This window comes from Toxotes jaculatrix, chromosome 3, assembly GCF_017976425.1.
Source record: "Toxotes jaculatrix isolate fToxJac2 chromosome 3, fToxJac2.pri, whole genome shotgun sequence".
Lineage (NCBI taxonomy): Eukaryota > Metazoa > Chordata > Actinopteri > Toxotidae > Toxotes > Toxotes jaculatrix.
In genome coordinates this window covers 12,893,242-12,908,226 of record NC_054396.1, presented here as the reverse complement: position 1 = coordinate 12,908,226, position 14,985 = coordinate 12,893,242, and the positions used below count along the sequence as shown (strand labels likewise).

The window sequence follows — 14,985 nt, the reverse complement described above, 5'->3', positions numbered from 1 at the left end:
GACAATCAGGCTAATTCTTACTGCTGCAAAACAGACATCTATGGCATTTTAACGCCTTCTTATTGACAGAAGACACTGACAGTTTACTTACATGATCTGTAGGTTTGTGCACATATCTGCCTGCAGGCTTCCCCACAGAAAAGAAGATGAAGATGTTCTGCTTGTTAAAACTTTTAAAACCTGGATTTAATCTTGTTTTTTGAATGAAACTGAGAGCTGAAAGAAACAATCAAACAAAACATATCATCTGTTCTGTCAGAGGCACATTTCACCCCCACATTAACAACAAACGAATAGCTATAACTTTGTACCACTGGTAAAAATGGTTAAAAGTAAACAGAGCTGAAAAGATCTCAGTTTGTTCAGTGACGTCAGACACCTACATAATCACTGAAAGCACCCCTCATGTCAGCTGTAATAACAGAGTGACAATGTGGCCGCAAGTAAATGATGTAATCAGTGACACAGAGAAATAAACTCTTGCCCAACTCATTTATCAACAGCTTATTGCAATACCTCAGCTCTTCTTATGGCCACAGTCAAACACGCACAGTCATTCACAGCTAATGTGAGCCCTTGGGCTTAATCAAACACAGTTTCTTTGTTCACACATACTGAGACGTTCTTTTGTAAATATGAACTGTCAGACCAATAAATACCAGATGACAAATAAACAAACTTCTCACACACAAACACAGATCCCAAAATTAGCAATTTACAGGGTTTTACAGCTTTTGTGGAAACTGATGCAGCTCTTTCTGCATCTGTTAGTTATGTTGATGCTGCAGTGATTGAGAATTTTTAGTTTAGTTTAGTTTATGAGAATGGAAACGTTACAGTAAATCACACACAACTACAAAAGGATGGTAGAATAAAGTCAGGGGCTAATTTCATTTGATGTAAAGTGACGACACCGCCAAGTAATGAATAAAATAGGTATCTATCTCACTTACCTTATCATCAGTGAAATCTCCCTGGTTTTTCTGTATCAGAATGAAACTTCTGACTCTCCTGCTTGAGCACACCAAACTCCAAATTTGCATTCTGGTTCAACAGGTCATGCTCCTCTCTCAAGAGCCAAGGGTATGCCCATGCCACAGGCACCCAAGGACGTAGTGATGGCACACCTCCGAAGCATGGCATGCGGGTTTGTCAAGGAACCTCCGTCGGGCCATCACATTCGAACAGGAGACTGAGAGACTGGAAAGAGCTGGTTATGCCACCATAACCCTGAAGAAATAGTGAAGGGGTAGAGCAGTCAAGTGAATCATTGGGTTCCTCGCTCCTAGGCGCTCTTGTTCGGTTCAAGGAGCAGTAGGGAGCTATTGATGCAACAGAATGAGCTTGCATACTGGACAGTGACACACAGCATACACTCCGCACAATTTTAAGCCTGAAAATCCCTCCATTCACATTAGAACATGAGCTTGTTTTTGAACAATACAGGATTTATTGTTCAAAAATTTTCAGGATTGTTCAGGATTTTTTATATGCAGTTGTTTTGGGCTCAAACAATGTGCATGACTTTGGCTGCCCCAGTGTTAGACACTGGCAACACAATCTGTTTGTAGGAGTAACTGCTAACACACAGACATGACGCGACACATGCATGATCTCAGGCAAGAACTTCACAAAGGTTGTTCTCGAGATGAGACATGGATTGTGTAATAAAAGACCCTGCCACTGGAGCCCATGTGAGATCAGCTTTACACATTTAGAAATACCTCATCTAAATGAATATAGCATTTAAAACAGCTTGACACTGAATGCTTTTGTTTGCTTAGTCCACGTTGAATTTCTCATCAGTCTAAATAATTTCACAACAAATCAGAGGCAGAAAGAAGCTTTTTATTGTAGAATGTCCTCTGTGTGGAACAGAGGATTCAGTTAAAATACATAGAAACTGTATACATGGTAAGACAAGCATGATTGCTGAAACAGAATTTGTCCCAATTGAAAGAACATTAAACATTCTGGATTAATGATAAAAAAAAAACATGGATCATTCACTCTGATTGATTCTAAAGCCTGATGAAGTAATATTTTTGATTAATACTTTGAATCAAATGATTCCCTTTAATGTGAAAGAGTTGCCATTATTGTACTAACAAGCTTTCAGATACCACTTATTGTTTTAGTTCATCAGTCTGTGTGATCGAGCACTAAACGGCTCCCCCACTTTTACTGTAAACATACAACCTCAACAACAATTGCCTTGTTGTAAACTACCTGTGCCAGCAGGTAATGTAAACATGGCTGATGAAGAAGAGTCAAAGAGACTCATATATTTTTACCTGAGGGTAGACGACCAAACCTCAGCTAAAACAAAAGGTGGAGTATCTGACAAGGAAGAAGACTACAATGGCATTCCCATGTTGCTCTGTCTCTGCTGGAACAATAGGCAAGTGTTTGTGTTCACACCATCCATCAGATATCCGTAATCCGTAATGGGTTTACATTTGAGTTAATCTTTGCCTCCTGGAGGTCAAAAATCACTTAAAGCAGCTTTAACGTTCAGCACAAGGTGTTCACAGAATGACACTGCTCCACTAAAGGAAAAAAAAAGTGTCAGGTCAACATCCAAAAAGACTCCTCAGAGCCACGAATTGGAGATTACATTTACTTCTAGTCTGCTTGTATGCTTCTTCCTGCGGCGGCAGCGTTCTTCTGAGTAACGTTCTCCTCGATGGACATCCAGGTAGGGATGCCATTCTTCAGACGGAGAACACAATGACTTCAGACGCTGTGGAAAGTGAGAGATTAGGAGTGTGAATATGAGTACATTTATTTTCTAGAGACCTCTTCCTGGCATCTATGGAAACAATATGAAGCTGAGCAACATTACAATGTTTTTTCCAGGTATCATAACACACACACACACACACACACACCTTCCAGGGGTTTCCCTCTTCTCTCATCAGCTTATACACAGCGATGACAGGGATCCAGAGTAAGATGAATACAACCATGCACCAGCCCAGAGCCAAGCCCCAGGCTGGGAACTGGACTGCTCCATAGGAAGGTGGTGTAAATGTCATCAGAGACCAGATCAGGATCACCTAGATAACAGAGCCAGCCAGTTTCATTCATCAAACATAATCAGAACTAACATGACATAGTTTGATATCCAGTCACATTTCTCAGTTTCTTTCTTTATGTAGCTTTTAAAGCAGGAAGGTTACATATAGCTCTCGAATAAACTTCTGTGATGAGACTCATTCAAATATGCATGGAGATACAAGCAAAAACTGTTGGTTCCAAACAAGTTATTTATACAGAGTGAATCTTTTGCACTTATGTGTAAGGTTGCACTCACCACTATGATGCAGGGGCTTATGAAGAACCAACATGTTCTCCACCACAGCCAGAAAGTGCAACTCTTATTTCCAAGCATCATCTCAATGTCTTTAATAAAACGGTTTCCTCCTAAAAAAACAAACAAAAAAAAAAAAACAGTTGAGCACAGTTGGAGATTAAGGCGGTCTTTGTCACCTTTATATGCACATATCCCCAACTATCATATTTACCATATATGTAGCAGACACCAATGATCTCCAAGAGGGCCAAAATTAGCAGCACCCAGCTGGCAACAAACTGGTCGATTAAAGTCACCCAGTATATTCCTGCCTATCTCAAACACAAACACAAACACAAACAAACACAAACACAAACACAAACACACACCCACAGACACACAGACACACAGACACACAGACACACACACACACACACACACACACACACACACACACAGAGAAGGTCAACTATGCCTATGTCAGACAACAGTAACACAAAGTTTCATTTAGGCAGGCTTACCTGTGTGACACATGGTAGGCCAAGGAGATAGAGGATGGCACACGTCGTTACAGTCAATAAGCCATGTTTGGATTTGAAGATTTTAGGGAAGGCATCTAACAGGCAGGTGGTGATCACCTCTAAAGACAAGAGAAAGATTTAAGGATACTGCAATCTACCAGAACAGCAGAGGTCTGAATGTTGTGCAAGTAAAAAAGTAAAACACTAAACAGCAGTACATCTCACCTATTCCTGCGAACTGAGAGTCCAGACCAACAGTCAGAAGCATAAAGAAGAACAAAACGGACCACAGAGGGGAAATGGGAAGCTTAGACAAAGCATCTGGATATGCAATGAATGCCAGGCCAAACCCTGCAGGAAGACATGAAAAACCAAACATCAGGCACCACATGGCAGTTTTCCACACTGTCACTAATTGGTGCTCACACAGTGTGTCTATCTTACCTTCCTTTACAACCTGTCCAACAGGCATTTGGTAGATGTGAGCCATGTGGCCCAAAATTGAAAATATGGCAAAGCCTGCTAACACACTGGTGCCTGGGAAAAGATGGAAATTTAAAAATGGATTAGTGGTCTTTGGGATAAAATATTTAAAGTCATATGTTTCAATAGGAGAACAAAAAACGTTTCTTTATCTGAAATGAGCTATGAGTCAAAGACATTAATGGCCAACATCCTTTTCTGGACACTAAAAACCTGCATGCTACTCTCTATATCACATAAGACATAAAAATATATTCCTTCAAATTACATTTGCTCCCACCTGCATTAGTCAGTGTTACTACAAATGAGTCCTTGAATACATTGTTGTGGAAGTTGTTATAGGATGCAAGAGTCATGACTCCACCCCAGCCAATAGAGAGAGAGTAGAAGGTCTGAGTTGCTGCATCTTTCCAGACCTAAAAGCACACACAGCCATGTTTTGAATCAAAAGAGTGTTTTATTAAAAATCAAACTACTGCCACTTGTTGTATGTGAACAGGGATTGTTGGGTTTCCACCTGTGCTTCAGTCAGTTTAGTCAGATTTGATTGTGAACCAATGTAGAACTCTATCCCATCTCTAGCTCCCTCTAGTGTCACACCTCGGATCAGCAGGATGAAAATCACCACGTAAGGAAATGTCGCTGTGAAATACACAACCTGAAGAGACAAAAGCCAAGAATTAATGATGTGAAAAAGTAACGATATCACACACATTTTCTGACCTTGGTCCTGAGTTTCAAGCATAAATTGTAAAACTTATAAGGATCTACATATTAGCTCTCCTTTCCAGTCTAAAACTAGTTTTAACTAAAATCCAACAACAAATGTGCATGTGTCTGTAGCTCTATATGTACTGGCTCTGAAGCTGGACAAACTGTGAATAAGGACATGATATGAAGTGGATGATGACTCACTTTTCCTGATGACTTGATGCCTCTGATGAGCGCTGCAGCAACAAGCATGGAGCTCAGCAGCAGGCAGAGGGCCAAGTGCCAGACTACTGGTCCTGTTTCATCTAGACCACTGGATCTCTGCAGAGCCACACGACTGAGGAGGAGACACATGTGACTGTACAGACGCTGCAGTACGACAAGTGTGTGGATTTTGCTTGTTTGCGTGAGTGCGTGTGAGTCTTACTCCCAGTACTGTTCACTCGGACTCTGCACTGAAACGGTGGTCGTGTTGGATGAAGGACAAGTGATGTTTTCCTGAGTCCAGTTGGCCACTAAAACACCACTTACATTACAAGACACTAGAAAAGGAGAGAAGACCAGTGAATAGCTTACATAAATATCAGTCTGTGTTGTGAGTATGTACAAGTTATTAATTTCCCAGAATGCAACTGTTACAGGTTTGATCTAAAGTAGTTTTAAGCTGATTTAATTTCTCCAGAATAATGGAGAGTGATAGTGAGAATGATTAAAAAAAAAAAAAGTATTTCCCTTTCATGAAATTATATCATTCTATCCTAATTATTTCAGTGAGAACGGCAAGTCAGCAGAACAGGGGATGAAAAAGATCATACCTGCAGGCGTGTTGCTGCAGTTACTGTCAGCCCAGCTGAAGCAGCTGGACCAAGGCAGAGGAGACTGGAAGGAGGCAAACATGTAGTACAGGCTGTAGGCGATGATGACGTTATAGTAAATCGACACTATTAGAGTCACCATAACCATGGCAACGCCAACACCTGCAGAGGCAGAGAGAGGTTATAAGGTAACATTGCTGTAAAGAAAGTTCTTATAAAAAGATAGTGGACACTTACTCATTTTAGATGAAGGAATGACTTCATCTATTATTACTTTGTATCCCAGAGTTTATTAACTTCATAATGTGAAAGTTGCTAACAAGCAGTCAGAGTGGTAGACGTCAGAAAGTCTAATTGTGACCAGCTGATGTCTTTACCATCACAACCTGTGAGCAGTGATCAGATTAACTCTGCAGTCTCCTCCCAAAACTTTTAGAGCTCAGCGGGCAAATGGAAACAATTTAACCAGATTCCTTTGGACAATTGTGTGTGTACTTCAAATAATTTCACTTTTTTCATGTTTACTTCACCTCTCGCTCCCTTTAGGTTTACACATACATGTTTGTCTCATGTTCTATATCACATTAATTCCATTTTCTGGTCTGGGATGTATTTTTCCATTTGGGTAAATTTTAAATGTTTTTTGTTAACACATCTCTAATCACTGCAGCTCTGTCTATTTCTGGACACAAACAAAGCCTTTAAACAACCAAGGGTTCATCTGAAGTCAGGAGTTTAGTTTGCACAGTTTACCATTAACCAACAGCCTCATTAAATCCCTCATGTTTGACATGTTAATCTTCAGATGTGCCTGAGTGATCGTTCACTTGAAGAGTAGACGTACCCTGCAGTAAAGGCACTGCTCTCCATATGTTAATTGGCCCTTGGCTGCAGAATTGACCAAAGGCACTTTCCAGGAAGAAAAGAGGGATTCCAGTCACCACCAACATCACAAAATAGGGGATGAGAAATGCTCCTGTACAAAAAGGTGACAGACAAATAAGACAGTTATGTTTATGTTATTTATGAAAACAGCAATATCATATGGAATTCCTAAAAGTGATGGATTAGACATCAAATACCTACATACCCCCTCCATTCTTGTAGGCCAAATATGGAAATCTCCAGATATTTCCCAGTCCAACAGCGTAGCCGATCGTAGAGAGGATGTACTCCCTCTTGCTGGCCCAGTTTCCTCGTTCAGTATTCTCATCCCCATCATTCACATGTGGATCCTGCTCATTGAAAAGTTTCAAAACTTATAAAAGTGGCAAAAGTTGTACAATGTGTCATATTTTATGAACTGCACATGGACCTTCTTAAGAAAAAGAACTGCTGTGAGAACAGTAAATTTCAGAAAGGAACAACACAAATATTTCCCCTTTCTGACACCTTTCCTTATTTTCACTTGTCACATCAAGCTTAGATTGTGGTTGTGTCAGCAGCTGAACCGTTATTTCAGTCCAAATGGAAAAACAAGTGACACTGGCTCCACTATTAACGAATTTCACTTACAGTCTATAGCCTACTATAGCCATTATATATATAATTGAGATTTTGTGTAACCTTACAACTGTGGTAGCACATTATAACAAAAAAAAAAAAAAAAAAAAAAAAATCTCTATAATTACAATTAAAACAGAAAACAAAGCATTTCTCTAAATTAAATACCAGAGAGAGAAAACAATGAGTTTAATGAATGTTCCTTTACATTTGATTTTTGAATAACCAAAGTACAGGCAAACACCTAATTCCTGTCTCACTCAGTGTAAACTACTGTGTGGTAAATTACCGAGTGAAAGTCTGGTCAAACAGGTTTGCAATCCTACCTGGTCGACAACTGCAGGATTTCCGAAAATTAAATCCCTGAAACTATTCCAGCCGTACTTCCTCATGTCCTTTCCTCTGAGTGTTAAAGGTCTGTATAAGAATTTCAAATGGCTCAGGTAGGACTGTTTTAAAGTCGTCGTCCCCCTTACAACCCTCTTTAACAGACAAGGGAGTGATGTTTTCTAACCAATCATCTGCCCAGACACCTCCCCCACAACACCACTCACCTGTTTTTAAAAAAAAAAAAAAAAAAATAGAATAATGATTTAATGAACATTAGTGAAGGAGGTTCCCCTCTAGAAAATACTGATCTCATAGAAGTGGGGAATGTTGCTCTCTTGTATTCTGGCAGGATTTCTGACCCAGATATTTCTTGTGGTGCTCATTCCTGTTGTACAATGTTCTGCTGCTAAAATAAGTGTATACTATATCTGCTTCCTCCCCACAGAAGTGATTCACAACACCATGTCCTCTGCATTGATAACAGGACAAAGCAGTGGAGCTGCAATGTCCGGTAGCACAGGGTGATGATTGTTGTGTGGTGTGTCTGTGACTCAGGTGAGTGACTTTATGCCAGAAACCGTGCATTAACAACTACTCCCTTAAGCCATGGCTGTGACTGATGATGGATGGATCTCATTTTGGTCAATGACATCTGCACATAATGACCGTACTGTTGCATACGTCTGTGTTGCCTGTAATCACAGTCTGATGATGTAACCACAATACTGTGAGATCACATGACCAGTGACACAGAGAGATAAATAAAAGAAAGGCCTTGTCTACTCATCACTCAACAGATTATTACTGTACCTATTATTTCTGTGGTAGCAGTCATACACACACATCTCAAAGCACATTGAGTTAATTCCATTTTTGTAAAGCGTACTGTCCCCTCATATTTCTCAAACAGGTGTTTGAAATGACTTGCTCTCATATGCTACTGATTCATAATGTTAATGGTAATAAATTACTTTTCTTGTTCTGCTGTCTTCCTCTCTGTGTTGTTCTAGGAGCTTGTTATCATCAAGAAAAGTCCAACAAATGTGGTCTGATTATTCTCAGCTGATTTGTGCATTAGTTTGACTTTTGTCAGAGAAACAGTTTTGGCTCCTCATGCAGCTGATTCAGTCTTTTATACATGCGACAAAAATCATGTTTTGGATGGCTTTATTTAGACTTCATTACCTTTACTTAGCAATGAGTGCAAGAGCAGCGAGTATGTCATATGTTCTTATCATTGTGCTTTATCATGATCAGAATCAATCAGCAGATACATAGTTCCTCCTTTTTCATGACTGAGCTTGTAAGTTTTAAGTAATGAGTGAGAAGTATCATCAGTTATCGATGACCTCTTGTTACACAGACAGGATGAGGGTTTTATTGCTGCTCACTGTTTTCCTTATACCTGTGCACACTGACCTCTGCTAGCTGCTCTTATAGATTCAGAGCCATTTTGGTCAATGATGTGCAGCCACAAGCCTGACCACTGCAAACCTATAATATACATTAGCTGTAATCACGGTATCTGCTGGTGTGGCCACAGATTACAAAACATAGTGATAAAGAAAAACACTGTAAATATAGACATCATGTGTCCTCTGACCATCTCACCACTGGCGAGCTGACACATACAAGGTTCAGCCCTGATGCAACAGAATAGTGTCAGAAAGTGTGGCCTTCTGTCTGCAGTATCAATTCAATCCATGTGAAGACAAGAGCCATTCAGAGCAATACAAGAAGGAGAATCAACAACGCAAGGACAATCTTCAGCAATGCAGCATGAGCGAGTTGAGTGGGTTAAGAGAGTTTTTAAAAACACAATGACCGAAGGGGACCTGAGCTCTTAGCTCTCGCTCTCCATTTGGACACATCAGTCTTATGACTGTCACCGAGTGGAGTGACCGTGATAATATAAAATACTTTTCTCTGTGGGGAGCAGACACATCAAAGCAACAAAACACAGGGGAAGGTTCAGTTAAAAAATATATAAATATTTTTATTACAAAAGTAAGTTAAGAACAATGGATAAAAGAAAGAGTACTCTGGATAATTGAATTAAAAATGTCCCACAGGTTGTCCACCCGGCCAGACGGAGTGTAGAGGGTTCCCTGGACAGCAGGTCTCTGCGTGGCAGTTGGATGGTAGCTTGGGGGGAGGAAAGACAAAAATAGGGCAACTATCAGGGTGGTTAGCGGCCTATTGGTCTTTATACGAGGTATACTAGTCCCAGAAAACAAAAATTAAGAAACCTCATGTGGGGTGGGGGCGAATGCTAATAAAACTGGATATAAGGATAAACAAACCATACAACCACACAACACACAACCAAACTCAAAAGAAAACCCAACACAAAACAACTCAAGCATTTACAATACTAGTCCACTGAAAGTAAACCCACTCCAACACAATAAGGCCCGATCCACAAAGATTTCTAAAATAGTTTGGGAACAAATGCCTTAACTCTGAGAAGCCAAATCTGTTCAAAAGTATCCGAAGAACAAAAGAAACTAATAAATTGTCGCAGGAAACACAGCGTCACTCAATGCTACTTCAATCGATGTAGGCCTACACAAGAAATGGAGGGGTACTTAACCGCAGGAAGGGTGGAACGCGTCCCCACCCCTCCACTTTCATCCGAGGCTTCCCCCTCTCGCACCGTGCGTCTGAGGCGTGGTGGCGGCCTGGATCCCCACACGGCAGCAGTGCACACGGCTCGACCGGGGAGCTCCTCTCGCGCTGTTCACCGGACTCTTAGAATAAGATGGCGCAGCGACCGTCTGCCCAGCGCTCTTACACAGCGTTCTCAGCCGCTTCTTCTCACGATCAGCTCAGCTGCTTCTTCCGCCTGCTGCTCCCCCTTTTCCGCCGCCCGCGTCTCTACAAAGGAGAACAAACTCTCCGTTCCCGCCACCACACACACCTGTCGCTTATCCTGTCTCAATTACTTCCGGTTGATGCGCGCGCACACTCAACAGTCTTTTAGAAGATGCATACTTGCTACATGTATGTAAACATATTCTAAAAGAATGAGTTGTAAAGTACAATTTATTCATTAACTTTTGAGACAACAAGTGCAGGCAGGTTACAGTCCCTAAAATCCCTGAATCACACACATGGCCACACGGACATGAAAACACAGTGTACCACATCTATTATCTATGAGAACGCAAAAAAAAAGCAGACCGGTCTTTTTTAAAAATCTTAACTTTTATGTATTCTGCGATAGGCTTGTCAAGATAAATATGATGATCGATCCATGCAATGCATACAGTAACTCAAGAATCATAACACCCAAAGCTCTCTGGATGCCTGATTCACTACAGTACAGTATGGAGATTTTTTTCAAATTGTACATAAATATTTTATATTTCTCTAAGGAAAGTGGATTTCACCGTGCAAAAAGAGGGTCCTCTACAGAAACAAACAGTCACAGCATGTTTTAAAACAAAGAACAACAATATTTGGCACAATGCACCCAGTTGCAATAATCTATTTCCATGCAGTGGACACTATAGCATAGGTTTATAGTATTCTGTGACAGCAAAGGAATTGAAATCATGCAATTCACATTATACGCTATACACACTGTTTGTCAGCTCATCAGACAAAAAAAAAAAAAGAAAGAGGTGAAGCGAGACAGAGATAGAAAAAGAGAAATAAAGACAACTATAGCTTCAAAATACAAATATCATTGATCCTCAAAGAAACATATAAAGAGGATCAGGGTCAATGCACAAATAAGAAACACCACATGTGGCTCATTCATTTTATTGGGCTCATATGCTGCATTTTGTGGACAAAGGCTCATTTACCGTAATGTGACCAGATAAATCTAACTAAGATTAATAATAAAAATTTGGCCATTTTTAAGGCTTTTCTTAAGCCTTAGTTTTAAGTGATAAAACTTGACCCCTGCTGTGCTTTGGTTTTGGCACGTCACAAAAAAATAACGTGTTCCGCATTATGATTCAAGTTGTAAAGTGAGTGTGAAAAGCTGTGTTTGTGCAGCAGAGTGCTGCTAACTGTGTCGTACACAGTTAGATCTCAATGCTGGAAGCCATCCGCAGGCACAGGGATGACTCTGAAGGGATGTCCTGACGACTGATCTCGTTCCCTTCCAGTCGCAGCGTCCGTAGTTTGGAGAAATTGGTCACGTCCACAATAGTGCAGAAACTACCCAGAGTGAACTCTACAGCCACGGGACAGAGTAAGAGGTGCTTACATAAGAAAGGCAGGAAAGGAGTTTGTACCTTTTGAACTTATTTTGAATATCATGCATTTTACCTTTGATCTGGTTGGCTTGGAGATAGAGATGCTGCAGTGTGGTGCTGATTATAGGGATTCTCTCCAGTTTGTTGAAGCTCAGGTCCAGCTCCACCAGCCCGGTGACATTAAAGGTGTTGGGAGGGATACCCTTGTCTGTCAGCTGGTTGTGGGCCATCCTGATGTACTCTAGCTGTGTGAAACGGCCCAGGAAGCCCTCTGGTAGAGAGTCGATGGAGTTGGACTCCAGGTAGAGCTGGTGCAAATGTTCAGGGAGAGCCTCTGGGACCTGGGATAAGTTAAAGACAATACTGTAGGAGGACTGAAGCTCGTCCGTCCATTTAAGGGGACAGTATGCAAACACACATTACCTTTGTCAGCTTGTTGCCGCTGATGTCCAGCAGTGTGAGAGATTTCAGTGCCTTCAGTGATGTACTCATGTCTGTGACAGCATTGTCATGGAGATATAGGATCGTGAGATTATCCATTCCCTCTAGGTCTGCAGGTGTTACCTAGGCAACAGTGTAATAGTAAAGGCTCATGTCTCTGATGCTCAGCCAAAAGAGCATGAATATCAAACTATGCAAAGGATTACCTTTTCAATCTTGTTATGATTGATTCTCAGGTCTCGCAGGGAGCGAGGGAGGTTGGGAGGAATGGTGGTCAAATTGTTGTGCTGTAGATATAAACGCTCCAGTGCCTCCAACTTCAGAAATGCCTAAAAATGATGTGGAGAATGAACAACTCCCCAACATGTGCATAAAAGTAAACTCAAAGGGAATCAAATCCACCGTGAAAAAGTTTAGAGTCCAACCAAAATCACATCTAGTCATCCTTTTTGAAACCAAAAACAGTGTCACTGTTCTTATAGTTTTATTGAATGAATGAAAGAAAGGTCTTTTAATATCAGAAATGTTCCCTTTCCTTTCAGCCGCCGGGTGAACGTATTGGTGTCTGGCGGGCTAAGCCTCAGCAGGGGAACAAGTGAGAGTAAATAATATTGTGCTGTAGCTTACAAGTCATGGTAGACCATGTGTTGTCAGTGGTATTGAAGAAGAATGACTACACCAGCATCTAACCTATGTGAGGAGACATTTGAGGAACACTCATAGGCCATTTAATGTGATGCAGATGAGCAGCTAATAAGCTTTTCACCATGTGATGAATGAATGCCTGTTTGGTGGCTTGTTTAATAAGATAAGGCGAAATAAAGAGAAATAAAGATATTCCAAAAAGTTAACACAAAAACATTGCGGCAGCATCATGAAACCAAAGAATATAAAGTATACTTGCCTCCTTTTGGTTTCTGATTTTTCCTCAAAGTAGGACACAGGAGAAGTGATTTGTAAAGCAAATATGTATAGTTTAGCAGAGGAAAAAAAATATGCAATTTAATGTCAGTCTTCATTTTTCAGACTTTAAAGAGTAACATTTTAAAGAAGGGCATTCAGTAAAGCGCACACCTCTGGCAAGGTGAAAAATGGCCTCATTGTCCAGAACAGGAATATTCCTGGATCCGCCTATTTAGAACTATTTCTTATTTTCTAGGTATTTACACAACCTGTTTTTTTACACAACCTGTTACCCACCTGCCAGCCATATGACAACCATTTAGACCAGCACCACTGCATCATACTCTGAGCTCACTTGTGTGTCTGGATCTGACTAAGACCAGATGTAGGTTTACCTTCTTGCCAATGGCTTCAGATGTCAACTGGTTGTGGTGCAGCATGAGCCACACCAGATTAGTTGCATTGATCAGAGCCGAGTCGGGCACAGCTGTGATGGCGTTGTTTTGGAGGTACAAGTACTTGACACGGGAGGGAATTGTTGGCATGGCTGTCAAGCCACGCCCATCACAGTACATAGCAACAGGGAAGGAGGGGGGGCAGTCACACACATCGGGACACTCCCCTCCTGTGGTGTCTGCCTGCAGGGAGCCAAAATAGTATCCTCGGCTCTGCTGGCTGTACAGCCAAGCAAAGGGGTCTCGTCCATGGGAGAGAGAGAGTGGAAGCAGGGCAGACAAGAGGAAGACAATCACCAGACGCATGGTCACAGTCACACAAATCTTCACTGTAATCTAACAAGGGATAAAGACAGAGAAACACAGCAATACAATTCAGAAAAGAGGCAGTCATTCGCAAATTGTTTTGTTAATAGGGCTAAATTGACTGATGTAACAGATACAGTTCAAAGTAAGCTGACTTTCTGTATCCACTAAGGACAAGTTCTTCTCTTATATAACACGGAGGTGAATGAAAAATATTAAAATATTCATTACACCACCAAAAGGTCAAAAAGAAATGTTGCAAAAGTATACTTTGAAGAACAGGCTGCTATTCTACAAGAACATTTTTATATATTTCTTATAAACACAAAGCCAACCTCGCTGTTATCATGTTGAGGTTAAATGAGCAGTCAAAGGTGCAGTGCAGACACTGACTGTGTTTTGGAAATGTAACTGCCTACAGAGAGGCACATTCTTAGGGGTCTTAATCCACAGGGAATCCAGAGAGGAAGCGCTGAAAAAAGGAAAAACCTAGCCATGAATACCAGCTTTGTAAATGGTTCTCACTGCTGCCCCAAAATTGTGGGAAAATATCCAATAATGACCCGCTGATTTTGCTGAAGAAAAAAAGCCCCCCCTCGGTCAAAAAACAAGGCCCTGTCATCATGTGTTTATTTTATCTCCTATAAGGTTTCATAGAGAGATATCATAGAGACAGACAGACATATGTTCATGCACATGCATGTACATACAAACAAACACACACACACACCTACCTGATCAGAGAGACTGGCCCTTCTTGTCCCTTCTCTCTCTCAGAGTGTGCTTAGGAGTGGAGGGGACTCGAACAAACACTTTGTAAAAACCCTTCTTCCCCTCCCTGGTTTCCTTTCCATCCTGCCATCCCCCTCTCCACCCCTCTCTCTGTTCCTTTGCTGTCGGCTCCCTCCACCCCCTAATCCATCCTCCTGCGCCCCATTTTGTTCATTCAGGCATGGCACAGTGCACCCCACACCCCCAGTTTGGAGCCTTTTTTTTCCACTGATGTGAATG

The 14,985-nt window shown here is 41.2% G+C and overlaps 2 protein-coding genes across 2 annotated transcripts; both read right to left on the bottom strand.

Annotated features, from left to right (window-relative positions):
* Positions 1–1,845: 1,845 nt before the first annotated feature.
* On the bottom strand, positions 1,846–7,766 carry slc6a14 (solute carrier family 6 member 14). Its single transcript, XM_041033834.1, has 15 exons — positions 7,655–7,766; positions 6,916–7,060; positions 6,670–6,801; positions 5,826–5,987; positions 5,438–5,552; positions 5,215–5,347; positions 4,817–4,957; positions 4,580–4,715; positions 4,261–4,353; positions 4,042–4,167; positions 3,817–3,935; positions 3,528–3,627; positions 3,317–3,426; positions 2,892–3,059; positions 1,846–2,743 (listed from the first exon to the last, which is right to left on the bottom strand). The coding sequence occupies exons 1-15, from the start codon at positions 7,718–7,720 to the stop codon at positions 2,594–2,596; spliced, it is 1,896 nt and encodes a 631-aa protein (XP_040889768.1). The 5' UTR covers positions 7,721–7,766; the 3' UTR covers positions 1,846–2,593.
* Positions 7,767–10,878: 3,112 nt separating this feature from the next.
* Positions 10,879–14,771, bottom strand: fmoda (fibromodulin a). Its single transcript, XM_041034150.1, has 6 exons — positions 14,709–14,771; positions 13,609–14,004; positions 12,517–12,639; positions 12,293–12,433; positions 11,943–12,210; positions 10,879–11,847 (listed from the first exon to the last, which is right to left on the bottom strand). Exons 2-6 carry the CDS (start codon positions 13,972–13,974, stop codon positions 11,696–11,698), a joined length of 1,050 nt encoding a protein of 349 aa, XP_040890084.1. The 5' UTR covers positions 13,975–14,004; positions 14,709–14,771; the 3' UTR covers positions 10,879–11,695.
* Positions 14,772–14,985: the final 214 nt, after the last annotated feature.